Genomic DNA, 27,214 nt, shown 5'->3' with positions numbered 1-27,214 from the left:
TTATTATTAAATTATAATAATATTTTAACCATATTTCAAGAGCTAGTTCAGAAATTGAAGGAATGAAAGAGATATTCAATCATGATATTTAGTAACTAATCTTTTAAACCTTAAGGAATGATTAAATTTCATGGATTTACCACAAAACCATGAGTTTTTATGATTTTTAATTAACATGTATTTATGAACACAATGTAGTTTATGTGAAATGATATCAAGACAAGACGATATCTATAATATAGATAATATTATAGACGATACTGAATTACATAAAATAACACGTGCAAACATAATTATCACAATTTTTTCAATATAATGGTTGTGAAAGATAACTGTCGTTTGATGACGTCCTTTGCACAAATGTTCAATCATTTAAATAAAGAAATAACATTAATTTACTTTCTAAATCCATAAAAAATATTATTTCTTGACAATATCTATAAAATCATCACTATCAATTCTTTGCCCATCACTACAGATGGTAGTAATTTGTTCGTTCTCTATGTTTTTTCTGCATCATGTTTTGTAAGTTCATGGTGATTGGTGAAGTCATCAAGTGGTAGTAAAATTTAACCAATGAATGGAGCGTAGTTTGCTTGTTATTGGTGGATTCTATATTTTACGTACGTGAACAAATAAAAAATAATTAATTGTCTGCTTGACGCATCGTGGGACGCTTTTATTCGCGCCGTGCAATTTTTATTTAATTTAAAATTATAAAGTGAGTACATCGGTATCGTTAATAATGTATTGATAATCATATTTTATTGTTCATAACGTGTAGTGTTAATAATTAGTATATATTCCAGATGTCGGGAATAGCCAGTGCACGTTTAGCGGAGGAGAGAAAAGCTTGGCGCAGAGACCATCCTTTCGTACGTAGGATTTGGATTACCGTTTTTTTGCAAACAGCTATTGTTTAGTGTTTTAACGGGTCTGTCTTATTTTTTTCAGGGATTTGTAGCCAGGCCTATGAAAAACCCTGATGGATCCCTCAATTTGATGACATGGGAGTGTGCGATTCCCGGAAAGAAGGGGGTTAGTAGTTCTAGATTTTTCAGTAGTTATATTCACCGGACTTGGTCACTTGTCTTTTTCTGTAGTGTATGATATCTATTTCGGTTTATAGTTATATTCTTTTCACCTTTTTAGATTATTCATTATTCTTCGCCAATGAAGATATTTTGTTGATTATATGAAGTTATTCGACGAAATATTGTACTATTATTACGTGTTACCTTAGAATGGTATCCAAAACAATGCACATTGTGTAAATTTCATCATTGACCATATATAACATTCATTTATTTATTTCAGACACCATGGGAGGGAGGCTTATACAAACTGCGAATGATCTTCAAAGATGACTACCCATCGAGCCCACCGAAATGCAAATTCGAGCCTCCTCTGTTCCATCCCAATGTGTACCCATCTGGAACTGTGTGCCTGTCTCTGCTGGATGAGGAGAAAGACTGGCGTCCCGCCATCACAATCAAACAGATTCTACTCGGCATCCAAGATCTACTGAATGAGCCCAATGTGAAGGACCCTGCACAAGCTGAAGCTTACACAATTTACTGGTTAGTATTGTCTTATTGCCAAAATTAAAAAAATACACCATTCAAGCCTATGACGACCTGTCTGGCCTAGTGGGTAGTGACCCTGCCTGCGAAGCCGATGGTCCCAGTTCGAATCCCGGTAAGGGCATTTATTTGTGGGATGAATGTTGGTTCCTGAGTCATGGGTATGTATTTATTTATTTAAGTATATATATTGTCATCTAGTACCTGTCATCTAGTAGCTTTGCTTAGTTTGGGGCTAGGTCGATCTGTGTAAGATTGTCCCCAGATAATTATTTATTTTATTTAGCCCTTAAAATTCTGCACAACAAAAAGATGTTATAGGATGGTCATTTTTGCTGTATAATATCTAAGCATGCCCTAATTATATACCTTATATACCTGCATCTAAATGAAAGGTTCTTGGAAGCACCTGGAATTGTCCAGGAATTTATTTATTAACACTCTCAGCGCCATAGAACAAACGAATTTATTTTTATGGCTGGCCATGTGGGTTGCCGGCCGCCCCAAAAAAATCGAGTCAAAAAAGCTACTGTGATATTTAGTCACTTTACCGGCAGCCAAGTAGGCCGCCGGCGGCCCAAGTTGATTCTGTTGTAGCAGACCAGTATGATTTTTTAACAACTTTACCCGCAGGCCACGTGGGTCGCCGGCGTACCAAAAGAAGAAACACATAATCATAATACATTTTTAGTTCTTGACAAGTCAACGTTTTAACACAGCAGGCCAACATTTCCATTGACCAATTTTTTGAACCCGGCATTCAAAATTTTTTCACGCGCCTGGACGGACACGTGCGTAAACCAACACTGTAAATCCACGTGGATATACTCGAAATGTATATTTTAGAAAAAAAATATACATTTTGTATTCCCTTTCCCTACACCAGCTCGTAGCAGTGTTGGCCAAACGTTAACAGCAATTGACCGTAACCACTACAAATTGAACCGTAAACCGTAACGGACGCTTACAGTTTACGGTTCAATTTGTAGTGGTTATTTGTCAATTGCATTAACGTTTCGGCCAACACTGGCTCGTAGCATGTAGAGCCAGTGCGCAGATATATAAACACACACACATAGGGGAAACTTTGATGAACTTTGATCACCACTTTTGTTTTTAGACTAAAATTTCTTAATTATTTTCAGTATTGAAAAACTTTATAGACCATACGATTCAGAATTTATCTATTCATTAATTGATTAGTTGTCATTAATTTGATTTTTTAGAAAACATACAAATGTCTAAGCACTTTCTTAGTTTTATTTCGATGAAGTAGAAATTTAGTTAATAATTTTTTTTCTTCTATTTAGTTGTTTCTAGTAGGTCACACGTCTAACCTGGGCATTGTAAATTGGTAATATATTAGCACCTTGATAACACAAAACTTAGGGCAACGCCATTAGAGACCGTCGATTTTGATAAATGAAAACAAAAGAAATGTCTAGTTGAGCTTTAAAGGACACAACATTTTTGACGCCGTACGTACCATCACGCGTAAGCCTATTCTGCATCTGCATTATACGAGAAGACGAGTCGCAAGATGAAAATATGGTAATTCAATTTTTGTGGGATCATTGCGTACCACGTGGCCTGCTGGTAAAGTTTACACTGTGGCCCGCTGGCCGCCCACATGGCCTGCTGATAAAACCAATTAAAACTGATGAAAAATCATAGTGGCCTGCGGCACTGGAACTTTTGTGGGCCGCCGGCGTACCATGTGGCCTGCCCATAAAATCTTTAAAAAAATATAGTGGCCTGCTGCACTCGTATGCTTGTGGGCCGCCGGCGGACGACGTGGCCCGCTGATAAAGTTACTCAAAAATCATATTGGCCTACTGTACTCGAAAATTTGTGGGCCGCCGGAGGCCCACGTGGCGCTGCGAGTGTTAACAAAACAACCCTTAGCTGACTCATTTGACAGTTATAGATATTTACTGCCAAGCGACCTCCTCCTCATCCTTGATCCTCAGCAAAAAAACTTCGTCAAGTGGTTCCTGAAACTGAATTGACCTATAACATGACAGTATAACTGACTTAATAGTGGTATAGTTTATAATTTTACATGCAGGGTCATGTTTTACAAAGGCTTGTAACCTATAGCTTGTAGGCTTGTTTCTTTTATAAGAAAGAGATGCACATAAGAATTACAGGTTAGTCTTTTTTTTATACTTAGGAAAAAAATATCTTGTTGATGCAAGTTTCTAATAACTACGCTCCAAATTTACTTATTTATTTCAATTAGTGGTGCAATAGGCATTTTTATACAATTTAACGTCCTTTACCTTTCATTGAATGTAATATAATCATAGTTTATAACTTTTATCTTTTATTACAGCCAAAACCGACTAGAGTATGACAAGCGAGTCCGCGCGCAGGCACGCGCCATGGCCGCCACCGAGTGAACACACAACATCCTGGAATGTTCCTACAGCTCAACCACCGCCATCTCAAAGTATAGCTGCAACTGTAACATGTCACAGATAAAACGGGCATTCGAATACATTGAAAATCAGTTCAGTTGCAGTACAACAGGCATGTTTTACAGTTGCATCTATGTTATCTTGTCTGTTGCAGCCAAATGCATTCCACAAAAGAATCTATAAAGAACATCAATTGGTATTGTATACTTACTCTGTTGATTCCAGGGCCACCCCACAACTCTCTGAAACTGGCTAATAGATGTTTAATTAGGGTTAGGTATAATCTTGTCTAAGCTCTATCTCAAGTATTATTTTGTTCATACATTACTCAAGATTGTACCTAAGGTTGCATCAACACAAAGAACTTGTAAGAAATTATATGGTGTTGAATATTGAGCTGACAAACATTCAAATTTCAATGTGTAAAGCTCTTTACTTAGAAATGTTCTTAGTGTTGATGTAACTTTATGACCAAATTAATTCAAATATTTTGTAATTAAATAGGTTTTTATTTTAGATAGTTTTCAGATCAGTGGGTTATTTCTCATCTTACATTTATGACTAGATATAATTGAAATCAGCTAATGTATTTTAGTGTAGGGCTGCAGAATTTAGCCCTTTTGTAGTATGTAAATCAAGTAACATTGTAAAATAACACTTAACAACACTCCATAATAGACCTGGCAATTATTGTTTACATTAGAATATTGTTAACTATTAAGGACCTAATATTTATTGGTAAATTTGGTAATAAATGACAGCATTAGGGAGGCAGTATCGGTCCCAAACGTTTGTGCTATTAATATAGTCTTATTTCTACAGCTTTGTTTTAGTCGCGGCAACTTGACGCGCAAAAACATGTCTGCGAAAATAATTCTTTACATACTGTCGAGATGTTCAAAATGTTAGTTGCTTTAAGAATCTGCGTCATTATTTTAACTATTTTTGTATCTTATGTCCGTCTTATCGAACAATAAAAATTAGTAAAAATTATTGTAGTATTCTTCCCTACTCTACCTTGCCCACAACATAATCTTGTTTTTAGCATAAATAATAAATATACATATTTTTATAACGCCATTGCCATTGGGACTTGAAACTAAAAAAATTGGCGTAAGTCGATAGACATGGGATAAACGGTTCGCGAAGGAAGTCTTTCAACATTTTATAAGTCGGGTAATTTAATTCAACCTGCCACCTGCCTTGAAAATTGAATTTTCAACACACTTGCTCAAAACGACGTTTTTATTCCACCGATTTTTGGCTCATAATCCTAGATATTAAACACACGTGCTTTTTCAGTGGATTATTCCACTCGTGCTTTTTCATTATATTATCCGACTGAGTTAAGAAGGTAACTGATTGCTAATAATACGCATGGAAAGGGAGCCTTCTTTAATTGGTCGGACTGGCGGGCACCGGCGCGCACGACCGCCTGCGCGGTGCGCGGCCCGGCCGGCCCGCTCGGCTCGCCGCCCGCGGTCGGGGCGAGGGGCGGTCGGCAATATGACAGATGCAACACACAATACTGTTTTAACTATTAAAATTTGATTAATATGAAAGTTTCTTTTTTTTTCTCGCAAGTGTGTTGAAAAACTTCGTATGAAACGCGTGTGCATTGGCCATTACACACATCGGCTTTCTTATTGCGCGCGAGCTGAAGCGAGCGCGCAATAAGAAAGCCGATGTGTGTAATGACCAACTTAGCACACTTGTATCATAATGTACTATTGTTGAACATACTTAGCTGGCAATGTAAGTCAAACGAGTTGCCAATCCACACTGTTCAGACTATACTGAATTGTTGCCATATAAATGAGAATAATAGCGCCCTCTTGACAATGATCATATAGTTTGTCAAAGGACTGTCTCATTTCAAGCATAGACAGAGAGAATCATACTATCTTTGTCTTACACTAGTACTAGCATCCAAAAGAAAAGGATGATTATAGTTTTTATTGTTCTTATTTACTGACAATTTGGTTTGACCAACTATATATTCCACTGCTAAAACCAATTTCAGCTTTGTCGAAGCAGTATACGTTATTGCTTTAGCCCAATACAGTATAGAAGTAATAAATAAAGCTGTTTGTCAAATTGACACATAACCATCACATAACTAACAGTTCTATTCTAAACTGAAATGAAATATTATTCCCTTACAGCCAATACAGCTTACAGGGTTGTTACAGGTACTCTCAGTATATCAGTATATATAAGTTACTCTATGCAGGGTACTACTTGAATACTTTTTAGTGTGTTATGTGTATTTCAATTAAATTATATTGAAGTATATAAAAAAAAACTAAACTGTTTTATTTGCACGTTTTGATACATGTTAGATTCCTCTTCAGTGTTTTTATAAATTCCGATAAACTAATTCATTGTTGTTAAACACTTGCATAAATCTTAACAAACAACTCGGACGATAACAATGGCAGACGACGAAGTGGATCCGAAAGAATATCGTTGGGAAACCGGCTATGAGAAAACCTGGTAAGTAACTATCCTAACTGTCCATTATAATCATTATTATGTTTATGATAGTTCTGCTGAATTGAGGTTATGTTTTGTATTCTATGAGCATACTATTATTTTTGTTTTTGAATATGCCAATTCAGCCAAATCTTTTAATATAGGGAGGCAATCAAAGAAGATGAGGATGGTTTGGTGGAAGGCCTGGTGGCGGAGTTCGCCCAAAAGGCGGCTCGAAAGGCAGCGGCGCCGCGCAAAGTGCCCGTGAGGCTGGGCATGATGCGGCATCTTCTGGTAGCCGTGGATTGCTCCGAGGCGATGAGCTGCCAGGATATAAAGCCTACTAGATTCCTTTGCACACTAAAGGTATGAAATATTTTATTTTTAGGGTTCCGTACCAAAAGGGTAAAAACGGGACCCTAATACTAAGACTCCACCGTCCGTCCGTGTGTCTGTCTGTCTATCACCAGGCTGTATCTCGTGAACCGTGATAGCTAGACAGTTGAAATTTTCACAGATCATGTATTTCTGTTGCCGCTATAACAAAAAATACTAAAAACAGAATAAAATAAATATTTAAGTGGGCCTCCCATACAACAAACATGATTTTTTTCCCGTTTTTTGCGTAATGGTACGGAACCTACTTGTATACCTATGACAGCAATAAACACACTGATTACTGATTTAAAAAAAACCTTCGTGCGCGAGTCCGACTTGCACTTGGCCGGTTTTATTTATTTTGCTCATAATCACATGTACCTACATAAAACACACACACACACATTCTTTTGTACACTTGGCAGCATGACTAGAATTATCAATTTTGAATTTTACTCATAAACCATAGTTTTATTCATGTCAACTAGGTACCTATATAATATTTATATTTTTTTAATTTTGGAACAGTTTTTTTAAATACTTTAAATGTAATATTGCTATTTTGTGCCTTTGTCAGTTGTTAGAGAGATTTATAGAAGAATTCTTCGACCAAAACCCCTTGAGTCAACTGGGCCTGGTGCTGATGAAGAACAAGAGAGCAGAGAGGCTGACTGAAATGTCAGGAAATGTTAGAAAACACATAAAGGCTGTACAAGGGTAAGATATACTTATAGAAAACCTTTCTACATCCTTTAACCTGTCTACTAGTTTTCTATTACCAGAACTGAGAACACCCTCATCTGACTAGACTAACTTTGCTCCAACTTGGCATTAAGAGTGTTATACTTGACACAGCACTAAGTACGCAAACATATCACGGACAAACTCTAGTCATAGAAAAATAAGTAAGCTTAGAGTGCTCACTCCATACATAGATAGAAGTTTATAAAAAGTTTATAATCATAATCTTTATTGTTTGTGAGAAATGGGTTACATTGCCAGTAATTACTACTGTAACAATTTTACATGGACTCACCAAGACTCTACCTTTACAGGTGTACAAACAAACATTTCCTATGTACTCTTACAATGAATGATGCCAAGCATTAATACAATCATAAATCATAATTAAAACTCTTACCTAATACAAATCATGCAATAACAAAATGAAATAAAATGAAATTGAAGGCAAACACAATAAAATCCCATTAAATTATTATTTAAAAATTCATTAATACTATAAAAACATCTCTGTATTAACGGTTATTAATTAATTAATGGTTTGCAAAAGCATGCGTCTGGAGTGAGCACTCTAAGCTTACTTCTGTACGCTCTAGTTAAGAAATGTGATGGAATTATAAGTCTAAGTTATAATTGGTTCAAAATTTGTAAAAGTTGCACACAACTCTATCACATCAGATATTCCATAGGTTAATAATGTAAAAAATATCAGGTTTAAGATATTTATTTAAAAAAAATCTCCTTGTTTTAATCTTAAAAATGTAAAAATAACCATATTTCTGAAAATGTTACACTTTTAATGTTTTCCTCAGCTTGTCAAATATTGCCCTGACTGGAGAGCCCTCACTGCAGAACACGTTGGAGTTTGCAAGTCGTGTCCTCAAACCCCTTCCTGGGCATGCTTCAAGAGAACTTCTGGTGTTATTTGCCTCACTCACTACTTGTGATCCAGGGGACATAACTACAACTATACAGGTATGTTGGGACTGGGACTGTATGTTCAGGTTTTAGTGTTAAGTGCTAGGTGTTTGGAGCGGCCTTGGCCTGGGTCAGGTGGAGAGTAGGAGTGGACTGTATGTATTTAAATGATAAAAATGATGGAAAAATAGAGATTTATTCTAAGAAGCATGTTACATGTTGAAGGCTAGAATTGAAGAGGTCGCTATAGTAACGAAAATCACTGTTGTCACATATTTTAAATAAAGAACATAAGTTTATTTTTAATGTTGCTAACAGTGTTACAAATAATAGACAAGAAAGATAAGACCACACAATCACAAACTAGTTGAACTTTTCTTCTGTAACAAATCAACATATAGAATAATATACCTATATATTTTATAAATATATATTTTTGTTCTTCATCATTCAACATTGCTGTCCCAATGGCAGCTGGTTTTTTGGGTAGATTTTGAGTGTTTAGTAACTTTCCATATCTATTATTTTCATGTACACCTAGATCTGGTACTAAATTCTAAAATAAGTATTTCTCTTAAATTATATTTTGTTAAATGTTAATTATTATTGCAGAGTCTCAAGACCGACGGTATCAGGTGTAGTGTAATAGGACTGGCAGCTGAAGTCAGGATCTGTAAAAAGTTATGTCAAGATACTGGTGGCGAATATGGGGTAAGTAAAAACATAGGATTTCAAGCTAACATGGTCAATTTGTCAATTATTTTGTAATATTTTCAAACTGATACTAACTGGGGTATTTACCATGTGTATTGGTTTTTGGGAGCTCATCGGAAGATCTTCGCTGGAAGCCACCAGCAACATGTTGAGATGAGGCCTTTTCATGGCACTTTAATTTTATTCTTTTATATTATGTCTCGTTTATTTGTGTCTACGAATATAATAATTCCGCATTCCGCCCCACAAAAACAAATATTCACGGAAAAAATACTCTAGCTTACTTCCTGGAAAAATGCGGCCCAAAACCCTCTTGTGAGAGATGGCCTCTGCCCAGTAATGAGACGTAGGCTAATTAAATAATGAATGGTATTCAGGTGATACTAGACGACGTCCACTACCGAAGCCTGCTGCTGGACTGCACGGCGCCGCCGGCGCGCGCGCGCAGTCTGGACGCGGGGCTCGTCAAGATGGGCTTCCCGCACGCCCCGCCCTCCGACCAGGACAACAGCGCGCCTCCGCCCGTCACGCAGTGCATGTGGTCAGTCAGTACCTGTACCTGCCTTAATATGCCCACTTACAAATTGCAACAATGATGATGACAACAATTTATATAAATGGCTCGGTTGCACCAAACCGTCTGGCACCGTTAAAGAGCTCGCTAAATTTTATTGTATGTGAAGTCTCATAGTGCAAAGTTTTCTGTATGCAACGTTTCGTAGTTACTTGCTGTGTCACGTCAATCACACCTTCAAAAGTCGTGGGCCCAACTTGCCCCTATTGAAGCTTGCTGTGTTGCATAGTCGTCGCGCATATTGAAAATCACATTAACAATAGTCGAGAACTGTGCATTTAGAAGGATTTTAAACATGATGGGTGTAATCTGTGACATCAATTACTTATTATTATTTACAACGACGGGACTTAATCGCGTAAAATAGTTTTAAATTTACCTCCGACGTTTCGAGGACGGCGTTGTCCTCGTGGTCTCGGAGAAATCGGAGTCTTCTCCGAGACCACGGGGACAATGCCGTCCTCGAAACGTCGGAAGTAAATTTAAAACTATTTTACGCGATTAAGTCCCGTCGTTGTAAATAATAATCAATTACTTATTAAGCATATAGCACTTTACAAAACCTGACCCAATTTGGACCTAGTTTTTCGTTAATTGTGTTTTTTTTTCAGTCACTTGGAAGAAGGCGAAGGCGTAGGCACAGAAGGGCACCTTTGCCCGCAATGTCGCAGCAAATACTGCTCCTTGCCCGCGCAGTGTCGGACTTGCGGCCTCACGTTGGCGTCAGCGCCACATCTAGCCAGGTAGGCCACCTCTGCCCGCAATGTCGCAGCAAAAACTGCTCTCTTTTGGCGCAGTGCCGAACTAGCGGCCTCACGTTGGCATCAGCGCCATATCTGGCCTGGCTAGGTGGGACTTTTATCTGAAGAGGGCGAAGGCGTAGGCACGGAAGGCTACCTCTGCCCGCAATGTCGCAGCAAGTACTGCTCTCTGCCTGCTCAGTGCTGGACTTGTGGTCTCGCATTGGCGTCAGCGCCACATCTGGCCAGGTAAGACTTTAAATATCTAGAAGAGGGTGTAGGCGTAGGCACGGAAGGCCACCTCTACCCGTAGTGCCGGACTTGACTATAAGGCCGTATGTGCATTATAATGTACACTCCATTTCATTGCAATTTTAACACAAATAAAGCAGCATTTCTTTTTTGTCACTGAATTTTTAAATAAAATAATAGCTACTCAATTTACTATATAACTTGATTCAAATTTTCTCACAAAACATTTCGAGCTTAGGTATATGAGATACGTCAAAGAAAACAGATTTGCCCGCCGTAGAATTTCCTGCATTTTTTTTAGTATAAAATAGTAAAGCAACAACTGGGAATAAAGATTAACCACACCAATGGAAAATTTCGTTTTGTTTAGGAGCTAATAAATAACTAATTTTAGGTAATCTGCGCTGTTCCATGTACATATACTAGCTAGACTTTTTAAACTAAGAACTTAAGTGGCGTACAGTACAGTTGAATAACTAACGACATTTATTGCAGATCTTACCATCACCTGTTCCCTGTGGAGCCGTATGAAGAAATACCAAATGAAGGCCAAGCTCAATACTGTTTTGGGTGTTTAAGGCCTTTTGTGGAACTGGATAAAGAAGTAAGTAAACGACGGACCTTCAAATTAAAACTGGTTAATAAAGATAAAGATAGTTTATTATTCAAGTAGGTATATTACAATGCGCTTATGAACGTCAAATGAAGCTACGCCGGCTCTAACCCTACAACTCTGCCTCGAGAAGATAACACTGGTTTTAGTTTGTATAGTATCTTGAGACTGTGTTTGGTTTATTCAGATATATTCTTAAGCGTTGTTATTTTATGTTTAACTGACGCTACGCTCTATATTCTATAAAAATAGTGTTTTGTGTTTAAAATTACAACTGCGTTTTTCTATAAACGTGGTCATACAATATACCAAGTTGGTTACTAAGTTCTTTTACTATAAAAATATTTATCTATATGAAACATACAATTGAAAGTAATAATAATAAACTATATAATAAAAGAAAGACGACCAGGAAAGAAATCTGTAAATATTACTTATTCAGAATGACCTCATTTGGCATGAACAGGATATATTCTATAAAAATAGTGTTTTGTGTTTAAAATTACAACTGCGTTTTTCTATAAACGTGGTCATACAATATACCAAGTTGGTTACTAAGTTCTTTTACTATAAAAATATTTATCTATATGAAACATACAATTGAAAGTAATAATAATAAACTATATAATAAAAGAAAGACGATCAGGAAAGAAATCTGTAAATATTACTTATTCAGAATGACCTCAATTGGCATGAACAGGATATATTCTATAAAAATAGTGTTTTGTGTTTAAAATTACAACTGCGTTTTTCTATAAACGTGGTCATACAATATACCAAGTTGGTTACTAAGTTCTTTTACTATAAAAATATTTATCTATATGAAACATACAATTGAAAGTAATAATAATAAACTATATAATAAAAGAAAGACGATCAGGAAAGAAATCTGTAAATATTACTTATTCAGAATGACCTCATTTGGCATGAACAGGAGAGATGAAGATAAGTCGTGTACGGGAGAAAATACAATATCAAGTTATTATCAATATTATTACCTGTGTTGTATTAATATCACAACACAGGTAATAAATTACAATAGGCGACACGTGTATCGGTGAAAAACTTTCGGTAACTTCAGTTACACATGCTCATTATGTTTCCATTCTTGACTAAACTAACATTATAATAGAAATAATAGAACAGATGTAAAAGTTCCAACATCATTGCGCAAACACGCCTTATTTGCGTTATTATCATATTATTTTTATTTACATACTTACGAATATAAGAAATTACACTTGAAAAGGTGTCATGGTCGTGGAAAGACCTTTACTTTTACTAATGATAACTTTACTTTTACTTTTATTAATGATACCTCTACGAATAAATTTCGTCCAATACCGTCATGACCGGGTGGCCTAGTGGTTATGGCATCTGCCGCAGAAAACGCTACTTCGATCCCAGCTAGTTTTTCTTTCGTATATTCAGTTCATCTATTTCAGTTAATAGTCAGTAATTCCGTCTGTTTGTTGTACAGTTGCACCGCTGTCCGCGTTGCCGCGAGCATTACTGCTGGGAATGTGCAAGTGCGGTCGCGGCGACACTGCATGTGTGTCCGGCTTGCGCCTCGCGTCCACACCTGTACCAGCGGCTGCCGGACCACGAATGAACTGACGACATGTTAGTGTGTAGTTACTTTTGGCAATTACTGAGGATGTCACAATCCAAGACCATAGACTTTTCAAGTGTGTGCCCGGCGTTCAAACTTGTACCAGTGGTCGTGTGTGTCACTTGTTTGTGAGCATTTGTCACCGGATGCTGGCTATTATTGAGGTATGTACACTCCACGGCCACAGATAGGATAATTTCTGGGGAGTGAGCCTTACCACTTATTTACACAATTTTTGTTGTTCAGACACGTTTAGTAACGAATATACTCGTTACTCGACTAAATTACTGTAGTCCGAACCAGCCTTTCATTTTGAAACTCTGTCTACTCACTCGTAACACGCTTGTCTGCAGTGCTAACGATTTTTGGAATATATCAGTATTTGGACGCTCGATGAAACTTGAGCAAATTTCACGGCTACAACTACCATTAAGACGCTATTATTGAGGTAACACGAACGCAAGCAGACGAAGTATTTGAATGTTTCATTTTTAAAGTTTTCATGGATCCTCACGTATCGTGGTCGTAGATGAGGCACAAATATGACAAATTTAGATAGCTCAAATAGAATGTGCTGATATGCCTATGCGTAACCATAGAATAAGTAATAGTATAATACTAACGTACAGAAATGGCACTTCCTACAACCCCGAAGTTTGACAGCGATTCAGGGTCGAATCATGCTGTCCCTTTCTAAGGTATGGCGCTATCCCTTTCGGCTATTTAGGGTTGTCAAAATTCAAGTCATTGTCTTATTGTGGTCGTGCACGCAATGGGACGTCAAGTTGTGCCAAACATAATAATTGCTCGGAGCAATGCTGAGCCGAACGGAACCGAGTTTGCCCGAAAGGAGTGTCTCCCCACTGGCGTAACTCGGGAACAGCATTATCAGTGATATTCTGTTATCGAACATTGTACTGTTGTATATTCTGTGCTGCTATTTATAAATCCATCCATCAGTTGGACAGTGACATTTGAATATCAGTCTTATTGGTACATGATAAAGTTCATGTTCATAATTAACCGCTGGTAAGGAGACTGCTGTATTAAGGAGAAAAATAAACCTACTGATGAGGGTAACGTGACTATAGTTGGTCAAGCAAATGTCATTAGAAAAGGCGCGAAATTCAAATTTTCTATGGGCCGATAACCCATCGCGCATACCTTTTTTAAATTTGCAGCCTTTTTCTACTGACAAGATTTGCTTGACCAACTATATAATACACTAAATATTGAACATTGAAATATAAAAACAGTATATTTTTTTATAAAGTGTTTATTTATATCACAATTCGCTCTTCCACTGAACATGTTGTTTATAAGGTTTTTTGCCAAACTTACGTCAATACTCTATCTATACCTACTAATACTTAACCGTTATGCTTATTTCGGTGTAATGATGTTTTGAGTTTTTGACAAATGCATATATAACAATGATTTTTATCGACATAAACATGTTATTCAGATATGGTACTTGCTGTTTTTTTTGTCGATCAAAATAACTGGGCCATAGAGTAGAATTGTTTAACCTTTTGCACCCCAAGGACGGATAATAATTATAACCGCGCCCGATAAAGTCAATGAGCGCAGTCTTTTGTCAAAAATATGACTATTATTCCTTGCAAGATTTATTTATTTTTTATTTGACGTGGAGTATAATAGATTAAATGCATTCACAATCAACAAGTATAGAATATATACATGTACATACAACATTAAACAGTTAAGAGACATTATAGCAGTCTATATTATTAAATTGTTTAACAAACAACAATTCAGTTTAAATCACAGATAAAAAATCTCGCAATGAGGAAACGTAGTGCAGCACTGCACACGGCCTTCGGCGTCTCGCTTTAAATATTAAAAAAAATAACGCTAAACGTCAACCGATGCTGGTATGTACAGTCAGCCACAAAAATATCCGATTCCCCGGTAGAAGTTTGTATGTGGGTATGTAGGGTCAGAAACCATTGGAGGTGACTGTACATAACTATGTCGTACAACCTGTACTTCCTTGATGAATTAATAGTTATCAACATTATTCAGCTATTGGAAATATGTTGTTGCGGTAAACTACCTTTGAACGGCTTGAACAACATAATTACCGATGCAAATTAAGATTGCTTAGGTCCACCTAAAATGTTACCCATTGTTTAGAATGGAATAATTGTGAAAATATTGCAATAAGTTATATATCAATACCTTAAAACTTGAAACCCAGGTACTATAAAATTAACTACATTATATCACAAAGCAGCGTATAGTTTATTATTCGAGTTTTATTTACCTACGTGTTATAATGTAAAAGGCAATTGTATCTCCCTTACGACCCGAGAGATGTATTATGAATAAGATACCAAGTGGCTGCCTTACTTTGTATATAAAACTAACAAGTGTTTGACAATATGGTTATCAAAATATTTCTGGTACATAAAATATACAATTATGCACGATAGTAATGTGTACCTACATGTAGCCCATACACACAGCGTCAAATACTTTGTAGCAACCAAAGTAGTCACGATATATTTAGTATGGTGTACCGAACTATTTGGCCACTTTGGTTGCTACAAAGTATTTGACGCTGAGTGTACCAGGAAGTAGTTAAGTACCTGTCTAATCTACTATTGTATAAACATACTATGCGGCGTATTGTATGATGATATTTTAAAACCAGCATTCAGAGATCAGCTTCTAGTAAGGTAGAGGACTTTATTAAATATATATTCAGTTCCTTACTAATATGTATCAAATAAATAAAATATTAGGTGCCTTCGATACATAATATATGTTTGTGTCATTTGTGTGTCAATAAAAAATATTCGTGCTCCCAGTATGCCTATTTAAAATGCTTGTAAAAATAAGTTATACATATTTTCATTGTCAGTGGTCCAACGTTTCACTTAAGTACATTTCACACTACAATTATTCTACTGCAATTCAAACCTCTTGGTTATTCGTGGCTTTTTTCCTCGTCACCCACAATAAGTTAGGTTTCTGATAATACTGTTCAATTTGCAACAGGGACTTGCCCTTCGTCTCTGGTAGTAAAAGGAATAGTGCCACAGTAGCGAGGGAAGATGATGCGCCGAAAAGTCCGAAAACACCCGTCATTCCAATTTTGTCTTTCATGACTGGGTAAAGTTTAGTGAATCCGAATAGGACTGCATTGAAGAGACAGAATACGTAGCCGCCGCATAGGCCACGTACTTTAGTAGGAAGAAGTTCGCCTATCATTAAGCCAGGGAGGAGGAAAAAGCCTAAGGTGTTGAAGCCGACGTAGGATAATATGAGGATGGGTGCGGCGTAGCCGGCGTCTTCCTGGGACAGGACGTAGGTGAGGGAGAGGGTGCAGACGGCGGTGCCGACGCCCGAGATCATGACGAGCACGCGCCGGGTCAGGCGCATGAGCAGCGCGCACGCGACGACGGTGACGCAGAGGCGGATCAGGGCGCTCGCGTTGGCGGCCACCTGCGGAAAATAATTCATTATGGGTATTCGGGTAATTTTGGAAGTCGGATAATCCCGAAAATAATTTAAAAATCACTCAGATTCCGTTGTTTTGGAACCATCCGCCATTTTTTAGTCTTTCAGAATGATCCTAATACAGTAATACACCTGAAACCAATAAAACATATCAAGTCTTGATCGGCAGTTGTAACAGGTGTGTACGGCGTAGCGGTTGAGACACCTGCAACCATATCTTATAAGGACCAGACACTAGCACTAGTAATGACATTACTTTTAAGTAAAAGTAATGTCATATGATTATTCACAGTGTAGTTTGGAATAATGAAGTGAAACGAAGTTGCGTCTAATTTCTTTGATGTAATGTAAGATATTATTACAGCTGATTTTATTTATAAACTATACTGAGCAGATTTCGTGCCAATAATGGGGACCGCAACTGTCTATTTGACTATTTCTCTATGACATTGCCGAATATTCTACCAATAAAAAAATGTCGCAATATTTTGCACTTCTTTATGCGTCAGTCACCGTGATTAACTTTTGATTAAATGATAAAAACATGTGCTAGACACGTTTGTGCTAGCTTGCAACATCGATCGATGTCTGCCTGACGCAAAACGTGAGACGTGAGAGTGACTTGATAATTTTTAAAGGTCGCGATTTGCTTCGATACGCAGTAAATTATGATAAATGACCCGAACATTTTCGGTATGCCATTGACATTGATACATGCAGTAGCAGGATATTTTATTAATATTCACTGGACAAGGCGTTGGTCCTCGTCGCATTAGTTATTTATATTAGAAAGCGAAGAATTAAAGATGTAGGTACAAGTAGGTATATTCTGCACTCCTCCACTCCACTCGCTTCGGCGTTTTTGATTAGCCCTTCTCTTTGTGTTGTTAATTTTCCAACGTGCAAACCTAGTTTTGATTTGATTCACGTGTTCAGTCAGTACTTAGTACCATTCATAAAAATATTTTTGCGAGCGACAACAGTGTCTGATGTTGGCCGGAGCTCATATTGTGAAAAACGCCATTTGCCAACTCAAATTAGTCTTACTCACTTGAGGATCGAGCGCACCGCCTGAGTCCCTGACCATGTCCACCGCGTAGAATATGACCACATAGCTACCGGACAGAATCTGCAGCATGTTGAACAAGTTGATCAGCAGTAGCGGTTTCAGCACCGGTGCGCGCGTCACAGTCGCGAAGAATCGGATACTGTGCTCTCCCCTCGCTTTTTCCTTCTCCCGAGCTGATATCAGCTCGTGGAGTTCGCGCTGAGCCTAAAAAAAGAGTAGTTAATTTACAAACTCAACCAAGTTGTTCTAATATTAGTAGCTAAGTACTAATATTGTCTTCGGTTACCGCGATAGTTACTCATGAAATAAAACTATGAAAACGGATTATATCGCGTATATTGAATTTATAATGAAACGTCGGGATGTATTATAAATTCAATATACCTACTAGTTTTGAATTAGACAGCAGACAGTATGATACCTACCTACCTAGTATCATTACATCATTCTGCGTGTTGTCAAGTTGAAGGCTATTTAACGTACTCAATGAATGAATGAATTATTTTCTGACTCCTTATTGCGTTATAGGCCCAGTCACGTATGACGTAGGTAATGTCTGTAACACGTGGAAAGTAAAAGTGGGTGGTACGTAAATAGGTCGGTTGCTAAGTTGACGAAACATTCGGAATTTTAGTAGGAACCTATTTCCGAAAAGTTACGTCAATCCTCAAGCAGGTCTTAAAGACGGGACATTAAATACTTTAATTTAAACCCGTTTAATTCACTATAGAGTAAGAAATAAGATGTGTTGGTACACTTGGTAAGACGCCAACGGTGGAAGCAATCAATTCAAATGTCTTTAATAGACACAAATAATCTAAATACGTGTACTTTTTTTCAAACGTATGCTCTACAACAGTCATTTTGGATAAATATGAGATATTCTTCTAACATTGGCTATGCTGTTGTCGAAGATGATGCGGTGTGATGAACGAATTCGTTTCGTTTCAGTCGTTTGTTCATGATGGCGTGACATAATTTATTCAGGAGTTTGTTCTAGCATTAAATATTAACAACATAGAAGGCCTCGTATGTTTGTTAATTCGAACTATAAACTTCATTTTTGTATCTATACATATAATAAAGCGGAAGAGGGTCGAAAGTCTGTACATGGAAGATATTCGAAAAAAAATTGGCTGGGGATACTTAGAATCGATAACAGAACACATTCCAACAGTTTTTAGAATTTTTGTCTGTTTATCTGTTTATCTGTTTATCTGTTTATCTGTTTGTCTGTTTATCTGTTTGTCTGTTTATTTGACCGCGCAACTAATGAAAACGGCTGAACGGATTTTGATGCAAACTTTACTAATCTGTCGAAAAAATCAACGGCCAGGTTTTAGGCTATAAAAATTTGAGAAATTTTACCCCTAAGGGGGTTAAAAAGGGGATGAAAGTTTGTATGGGGTTCAAGATTTATTTTAAGCTAGCAATTTGAAACTTCGTAAGAAGATATATTATTGAAATACAAGAAAACTAATTTCAGCTTTTTTGAAAATTCATCCCCTAAGGAGGTGAAATAGAGGTTGAAAGTTTGTATGGAAATCAATTTTTTTTAGTGCGGTACTTGAAACTTTGTATAATGGGCATATTATTATAATACAGGAAAAGTGATTTTAGCGTTTTCAAGAATTCGTCCCCTAACTAACCCTGTAAAGGGGGTTGAAAGTTTGAATCCATTACAAATGGGTTGAAAAGGGGATGAAAGTTTGTCTTGGGGTGCAAATTTTATTTTAAGCTAGGAACTTAAAACTTTGCAAAACGTTATTATATTAAAAAGCAAGAAAATTGCTTTCACCGTTTTTAAAAATTCATCCCCCATGGTGAAAAAGGGGTTAAAAACTTTATCTTGATAACTATATCATTTTAGCTACTAGGCCAAGTTAGGTATCGTTTTTGTATAAATCGGGTATGCCGAATTTATTTATGATATCAAAATGACACTATTCCCGAGTGAAAACACAAAAAATATGAAAAAAACTTTTTTTAATTTCTCTTTACGCTTAAACCGCTAAACCGATTTAGATAAAATTTGGTATAGAGATAGTTTGAGTCCCGTGGAAGAACATAGGGTAGTCTTTAACCAAAAAAATGGAGACTGCGTTTGCATGGAGAAGCGGCCGTGCCCTTTCCTCTTAATAATGGTCACGAAGGTGGGTACTTTAAAAAAAACATTTTTCAGTAAATGTCAAACGATTTGGGACTTAAACGCGTTACCATGCCTTCCCGAAAAAAATCGAATCTTTCGCGAAAGTCTCGCAATGCATTGCGGCCACAAGGGGCACGGCCTCAGGAGTGAGAAAAACCGCGGTGATAGACTCAGTGGCGCTCTAGCCAGGCAGGTCGCTTCGCTTTCGGCTGAAACGGCAAGCCAGCGCGAGTTCGATTGTGATCCCAAATACATCGTACGTAATACATATGTAGGCGCAGATCCTGACGGAGTGTGGCGCCGGAGAAGCCGTGTTCATCCCGCGTATCCCCCTCATTCCGAGCAACTTCCCATTCCGCTTCAAACGCCTACAGGTCCCCGTGAGCGTCTGCTTCGCTATGACCATCAACAAGTCGTAGGGGCAGATGCATTTCCCACTCCGAAAACAAAAAAAAAAGGGGCAGACGCTGCCCGCCGCCGGCGTCATGCTTAAGACTGATTTGACTGGAGGACCGATTTGGATGACATGATTTTGATGGGAACACCCAAATATTCCGAAATACCTTTTTCCGATTTTTATAACCACGACTTTCATAATCCCGATTATTTATAAGTCCGAAATATCAAAATTACGATTTTTAAAAACACGATGGAATAAAATCACGAATGTGTTATTTCCGAAAACTTAATCCGATTGTCACTTGACAGAAAGCTTAAAGTTCCGATTTTACACATTTCCGAAAATATTTTTTTTTCCGAATTCCTAAATTCCGAAAAATCATTGTCCGATCGGAAATAATAATTCGGTATTCAGAAATTCGGTTGTTTACAAGATCGTAAAAATGAAATCCGTGATATTCAAATGAAGACTCACGTTTTAGTAATTATTACGGGTACCTGTCGTGCCGCATCATGTTAAATTCGGCATAAAATATTTTTGGCATAAAAATTTGGCATAAATAAATTAGACAGAACTGCGAACCTGTGAACCCGAACTGTTGCTAGAAGTGGGTTAGGTTAGGTTAGAACTGCGACCCCCAAGAAAACGAACTGTTGCCAGAAGTGGGTTAGGTTAGGTTAGAATTGCGACCCCCAAGAAATCGAACTGTTGCCAGAAAAGTGGGTTAGGTTAGGTTAGAACTGCGACCCCCAAGAAAACGAACTGTTGCCAGAAAAAAGGAAATTTAAAAATTGGGATATTTAAAATAGGAATCACGTTAATTCGGAATAAGGGCAATTCCGAATTCGTGATTTTGAAAATCGTAAATGTTAAATTCGGTGTTTGCCACCATCGGAATTATGTAGTTCGGAATTTACAATATTCGGGTTTTTGGGTTTTCGGAAATATAAATCTTCGTGATTTTCATCATTCGTAATTATGACAGTCGGAATTTTGATGGGTCGAGCATTTAAAAATCGGAATGATAAAATTCGACATTCTAAAATTCGGAATAAAAAATTTCGGAATTATGTAGGGTACCCGATTTGCATAGGTACAGTCAAGGACGTTAAAATACAAAAATGGTACTGTATCGTTCGATATACACCTACTACCCTATGCCGTTTAAATCACGTCAAAAATTTGAATAAGGGCAAAAAAATATTCATTTTGGAGTGTAATTTTATTTAGTGGTAGCAATGAGGATATAATATTATAGAGCACTGTCATAGTAAATTTTGTAACCACAGTTTTTTATTTGCATTAATTATTTTTATTCTTTTGACCCATGTTCTTTCACTGATATGCGTTAAAATTGTTAAATAATAACAAACGAAACCGTCAACGCCCTCTATACGAGAGTAGGCAAAAGGTAGTAGCGACATCTGATCGAGAATCAAATTTTCGTGATTTTCGAGGCATGTTTTCTCCTTAGACTGTATCCATCTATTACGGAGTTATATGTATCTTTGGTGGTAGGTACCTAATTGTAAAATATTTTATCTGGACTACAGTCCTCTAGCGTATCCATCTGTCAACTTTACTTTAAGTTCTGTCTCCAGGGGACAGGGAGATAAATTAGGGGTGAATTAGCCGCTTACTGACACAGACCGAATTCCACGCAGGCGAAGCCGCGGGCACAGCTAGTAGTTAATATGTCATTAACAGTAAGTAATAAAACTTATTCACCCAGTGAATAAAAAAAGAAGGCCTATTGCAATATGTTTCACCAAATTGTTAGTTAATTTTATTTGACGAAAATTATGGATGATCAATAATTATTAAAATTCAATTTATCTACCTACTAGTTGTTATCACCGGTCCTGGGGGTATATACTTATTCTCATTACTTAACCCTATTAGATTAGACTAATGCGTGGGTTATTGTTTTGTATGGGTTGTCATGACAATTCGTTAATATCGTCCCTGAAAACCTAGAGTAGGCAGGTGAAGTAATCAGAAAAAACGGGTCAAAATCAAAACATAAGTGCGCATGTGAACAGTAAATTGATTATTTATTTAATGGAAATGTTTTGAAACTGATCATATGAGCTAAATTGACTTTGAATCTATGAAGATGTTAATGTTGACCTTATATTAATCAGAAGTTAATAGGCATATTTATGCATGTTCTCGAAGATAGGGAACAACAGATCTCTGTGAATCATAAGCACCAGTGATTAAAACACAAGTGCGTTTGTGTCAGTAAGGTTACATCAACGTACGTTCGAGAAACGAAACATCAATTGTGATTGTCGAGTTGTTGAGCTTATTACAACCATTTGTACCGGTTGATGGAATCACATGACAAACAATGGAATATTATGAACGTGCTAGCTGAATTATGCAAGAGATTTTTACACGTGCCCGGTACGTCCGTCTTTCTATCTAATACATGTGATATTTCACATTTGTATGTGCAGAAAATAAGATTGGTAGTTTTTTTTATGATATGGAGGCAAACGACCAGATGGATCGCCTGAAGGTAAGCGATAACCACCGCCCATGGACGGAGTGCGTTACCGGCCTTTAAGATGGGAGTACGCTCTTGAAGGTTTGAAGGTCGTATCGGTCCGGAAATACCGCAGGCGACAGTTAATTCCACAGTTTAGCTGTGCGAGGCAGGAAGTTTCTGGAGAAACGCATAGTTGAGGATTGCCAAATTGGTGAAGATGGAAATCTTGTCGCGTAGGGCGATGGCGGAAAGAAGCGGCAGGAATTAATCCGAACAATTCCTCGAAACACTCCCCGTTATACCTACACGCGATAGAAAATGCAGAGCGAGCTGCCCTAATTGCCATATTACTATTTAGGTGATTTTAGGGCGCTTCCAAAGGTATCCAGACAATTGACTTTGGGTAATGGGTAGAATCAAACACTTCGCACGCTGGGCGCCATTAGCGCTGCTCTTCCTAATCTCAGTTCTTCTCTATTGAATCCTATAGGGCCTGGGGACGTACCATTTATAAGTACGAAGGCCACTGCCATGAAAGTTTTCAAAAAGTTGGAAATGATTCGGAAAAATCATGAAAATTTCACAAGAAATAAACGAAATGGAAATTTTTGAAATGGAAGGTTAACGTTTCCCATACAATATTATGAGACGTTTCCAAAATAATTTCATGTGGAAATTTTTGATTACAGAGTTATCATCAATCATGTTTAGTAGGTACACAATACAAATTTTCTGAGAAACATTAATTTATACTAGCTGCTGCTGCTGCTGCGGGGTTCTAATCTTTAAATCCACGAGCGTCGCTCGGCTACCAGCTCTTAACTCTCTCAATATTATCTGCGCTGTTCGGATGATATCAGGTTGAACGCCCTGGAGCCGGAGCCAGTCTCGCGTTTCGCCACTAAAGTTCTTGGGCGTTTACTTCGTTGTCTTTGGGGTCGTTAGCCAATGTCGTGATATTTGATTATTTCGATAGTGATGTTTTACTGTTGGAATAGTCGCCAGAGCTCGCAAAAATACACTTAGTAGGTATTGAGTTACTTAATATATAAAGGATAGAGTATTAGGTACCTATTTATCCAAAATTGTGTGCGTAAAGTAATATTGCACTTGTTTTGTAATTGCACTAACATTATTTTTATTAGCTATGTAAGTTACTAACACATATGGGTGTATTATGCCTGAATTAAATGATAATTTAATTTAATTTAATATTCCGTAAAGTTCAAATATAACTAGCGACCCGCCCCGGCTTCGCACGGGTTACACAGAACCTTAACAAATTATACACCTAAACCTTCCTCAAGAATCACACTATAGATAGGTGAAAACCGCATGAAAATCCGTTTAGTAGTTTTTGAGTTTATCGCGAACATACAGACATACTGACAGACAGCCGCGGTGGGGGGACTTTGTTTTATAATATGTAGTGATAATACATTTCACGGTAAATATAGAAATGAATTGACCTTAGCCATAAGGTAAATTATAAGTAAATGTAGGTTGGTTGGTACCTACCGCTAAATAAGGATAACTGTTAATATAAACGTTAAATGCGAATTACATAAAGTCACCTACATTAGGTTGTCTGGAAGAGATCGCTTTTTAGCGATAAGACCGCCTGTTGTTACCTGGTTCTATTTTTTCTTTAAATATTTCTTTGTAGTATTACATGTATGTAAAATGTATAATTTTGGTGCAATAAAAAATATTTACTTACTTACTTACTTACGTTGCTAACTGTCATAGTAGAGTATAAAGCTACCAAACTGTAGAACCATTGTCTTACCGTTACTTCTACAAACGGGTACATAGGTATAGGTGTAGGTACACACCTACCTACAGTTTAATTTTAAATGTCATTCTTTACGTCGACCACATCGTTGACGAGTACACATGAATATGTTAGTGTTAGTACTAACAAATTGAATATAATAGGATAGAGCGGTACTGTCATAGTAATTTTGTAGCCACAGTAAATTCACTGCGATCTATCGACACACGATTAAAACTAAAAATAAGATATCAAAAATGTATTTATATATGGATAAATGATTTTTTGTATTTGCAATATTTGCATTAATTATTTTTATATTATTTTGACCTATGTGCTTTCACTGATATGAGTTAAAATTGTTAAATAACAAACGAAACCGCCAACGCCATCTATACGAGAGTAGGCCAAAGGTAGTGGCGCCATCCGATCGAGAATCAAATTTTCTTGATTTTCGAGGCACGTTTTTTCCTTAGACTGTATCCATCTATTACAGAGTTATATTTATCATTGGTAGTAACTAGTGTTTTAAATATGTTGTAAATAAGTATTAGGTTCTTTCATAAAAGTGAATCATTGTAAAGTTTTTACGTCTTTGTAGATTATCAGTAAATAACCTTTGTAACCTAGATATAATACTTAATTTAAAGGATTAGTTTAGTAATTGTTTTATTTTGTGGTGCAATAAACAAAATATAAGTGCTTAGCTTTACTTAATAGGCAGTATTTCTAATTGACTCCATTCCATTTCCATTATTGACTACCTCGGCAAAATAAAATAGTACCTTTTAAAGAAATTTATACATGTTTTCATAGATTAAAATTACTAGCTAGCGGAGTGTAGAAGAATAGTGTAGTGATCTCTTGTGTTGTGTTGTGTTGAATTGGACGCTAAGATATGTAGAATTTTAGATGTGTTAAGTACCTATTTCAGAATGGAATATTTCCAAAAAGGACTTACAATATCAGGATCACCGCGCAGCCGAGCCATCGCAGCCATGGCATCGTGGAATCTGCCCTGCCTGGCCAGCCACGTAGGGCTCTCGGGTGAAAAGCAGAGCGCCACAACTGCTAACACTGGGAGCACTATTGACAGCAGAGCGACGGACCGCCAAGGTAGTACCCCGCCCAAGGCATATACATAGAGAACGCCCAAGGAGTACGCCACGAATGGTGTTCCGATCAGCAGGCCTCGCAGCCGCGGTTCCGCTATTTCGCCCAAGTAAACCTGAGGACAACGAAGGCAATGTACAAGTTTCTTTTCGCAGTCGAGTTGTCATAAATTTGACGTGGACTCATAATACTTAGGTCTAAAACTGGTTTTAAACAAGTACAGTTATCTATGAGAAATCTTAAAAGAATAAGGATTTAATGTGTTTTTACATGTGTTAAATTAATAACATATTCTAATAACACCAAACCCGAAATCAACGAACATCCTGTTGAACACCTGCATGCCGTTGCAAATGGACTGTATGAGGAAATTTGTAGATTTCTGAAACGTTAGCTTACGACTCGTAAGCTACAAAAAATGTATCTTACTGTGAAGGCGCGACGCTGACACCAAGAGCGAAGCCACAGAGAACCCTGCCGAACAGCAGCATGCCGTTGTATATGGACGTGCCTATGATGATTCAGCTTATAATGAGGGTAGAGTCTGTAACGTTACGGCTCATGAACCTATTATAAAGGAAATCTTACCTGTGAAGGTGCTGCCATGACTCCAACAGCGAAGCCACAAAGCACTCTGCCGAAAAGCAGCATGCCGTTGTGTATGGACGTGCCTATGATGATCCACCCTATGACGAGGGGCAGCGTGCTGCTTTGTAGCGTGCGCTTCCGGCCGATGAACTCCATTATGGGACCGGAGACCATCGAACCAAGGGGCGTGGCGGCGGAATGAATGCTGGCTGCAAAAAAGAAATATGTTTAGAGAACAAAGACTTTATTAACAAACATTAATCCTCTGAAATAGTACATTTCGATGCTAGTGCGGAAAGTATGTCATTACATTTCCGCACGTGTATCGAACGACGTTTTTTAATACAGTTGCGAAAAAATAAGAAAAGCAACAAGTAAGGAATGGAATTCGAAACTTTTATATTATTAATTCTGTGACATCATTGACATATGCATGTTCTAAAAGACAGAAACAATTGTAAATATTAAAACATTGTACTATTATTACCTAAATATCATTATTTACGATTATTTGTGTATCGTATATTTATAAAAACAATATCGAATGTTGCCTTTGGAAACTTAAAACATTCTTGCAGTAAGAAAATACGCCTCTTCTTTGACAGGCGTTCCGTTCCATTCAGACAACTTATTAAGAATGGTTTTTCAACATTAAAAAATAAACGTGTTATAATACTTATAATGATGAAGAGGTAAGTAATAAAATATGAAATATGCATATTTTTCGTATTCTTACATTAACAGTAGGTTTTTATGTTGATTACGACGTTTAAAGAAAACTAATATTAACACTCATCAATAAGTAGTCATGAATTGGAACAAGTAAAAATTTAAAAAAAATTGGAAAAGTAAAAAGCACTAGTTCGCGAAAACCAACTTTCCACACGCTAAACAGCCACGAAAAGTAGCACTTTTTGAGCAACTGTATTAAAAATATATTTGAACGTGTTGAAAGCGTTCAACTCTTTTTACAGGTGTACTTTTAAGAGTGTACCTAGTTACAAATAAATTTGCTAAGTTGTTTGGTTTCCGCAGTCATTACTGCTTACTCTTACGTACCTAAGTTTAGTGATAATCAGTTATACATATTTAAGAGTGTACGTACTTATTCTATACCTACT

The 27,214-nt window shown here is 37.1% G+C and overlaps 3 protein-coding genes across 5 annotated transcripts in view; 2 read left to right on the top strand and 1 right to left on the bottom strand.

The window, feature by feature from the left end:
* Nucleotides 1-620: 620 nt before the first annotated feature.
* On the top strand, nucleotides 621-4,996 carry LOC134746014 (SUMO-conjugating enzyme UBC9-A). 2 transcript variants are annotated; one of them, XM_063680180.1, is made up of 5 exons: nucleotides 621-721; nucleotides 810-875; nucleotides 955-1,038; nucleotides 1,318-1,580; nucleotides 3,919-4,996. In XM_063680180.1, the coding sequence occupies exons 2-5, from the start codon at nucleotides 810-812 to the stop codon at nucleotides 3,983-3,985; spliced, it is 480 nt and encodes a 159-aa protein (XP_063536250.1). In that variant the 5' UTR covers nucleotides 621-721; the 3' UTR covers nucleotides 3,986-4,996. The 2 variants fall into 2 exon arrangements, with proteins under 2 accessions (XP_063536250.1, XP_063536251.1); XM_063680181.1 differs by having other exon boundaries at nucleotides 630-721; nucleotides 798-875.
* Nucleotides 4,997-6,188: 1,192 nt separating this feature from the next.
* The window catches only part of LOC134746044 (general transcription factor IIH subunit 2), a 250,183-nt gene continuing 229,157 nt past the window's right edge, over nucleotides 6,189-27,214 (top strand). Inside the window, exons 1-9 of the mRNA XM_063680264.1 lie at nucleotides 6,189-6,499; nucleotides 6,643-6,844; nucleotides 7,434-7,573; nucleotides 8,410-8,572; nucleotides 9,128-9,226; nucleotides 9,607-9,770; nucleotides 10,415-10,546; nucleotides 11,291-11,399; nucleotides 12,889-15,480. Of these exons, the coding sequence (XP_063536334.1) occupies nucleotides 6,438-6,499; nucleotides 6,643-6,844; nucleotides 7,434-7,573; nucleotides 8,410-8,572; nucleotides 9,128-9,226; nucleotides 9,607-9,770; nucleotides 10,415-10,546; nucleotides 11,291-11,399; nucleotides 12,889-13,020 (1,203 nt within the window). The 5' untranslated portion in view covers nucleotides 6,189-6,437 and the 3' untranslated portion in view covers nucleotides 13,021-15,480. The remainder of the gene's footprint in view (nucleotides 6,500-6,642; nucleotides 6,845-7,433; nucleotides 7,574-8,409; nucleotides 8,573-9,127; nucleotides 9,227-9,606; nucleotides 9,771-10,414; nucleotides 10,547-11,290; nucleotides 11,400-12,888; nucleotides 15,481-27,214) is intronic.
* Nucleotides 14,693-27,214, bottom strand: part of LOC134746041 (facilitated trehalose transporter Tret1-like) — a 42,993-nt gene continuing 30,471 nt past the window's right edge. For both annotated transcript variants that reach the window (XM_063680258.1, XM_063680257.1), the window contains exons 4-7: nucleotides 26,094-26,302; nucleotides 25,354-25,620; nucleotides 17,558-17,779; nucleotides 14,693-16,491 (exon numbers count right to left, since the gene is read on the bottom strand). In XM_063680258.1, the coding sequence (XP_063536328.1) occupies nucleotides 15,961-16,491; nucleotides 17,558-17,779; nucleotides 25,354-25,620; nucleotides 26,094-26,302 (1,229 nt within the window). In that variant the 3' untranslated portion in view covers nucleotides 14,693-15,960. The remainder of the gene's footprint in view (nucleotides 16,492-17,557; nucleotides 17,780-25,353; nucleotides 25,621-26,093; nucleotides 26,303-27,214) is intronic.

The sequence above is a fragment of the Cydia strobilella genome, chromosome 12 (assembly GCF_947568885.1).
Source record: "Cydia strobilella chromosome 12, ilCydStro3.1, whole genome shotgun sequence".
NCBI classification, from domain to species: Eukaryota; Metazoa; Arthropoda; class Insecta; order Lepidoptera; family Tortricidae; genus Cydia; species Cydia strobilella.
The sequence above is the reverse complement of the archived record's forward strand: the minus strand, read 5'-3'. Positions and strand labels throughout refer to the sequence as shown.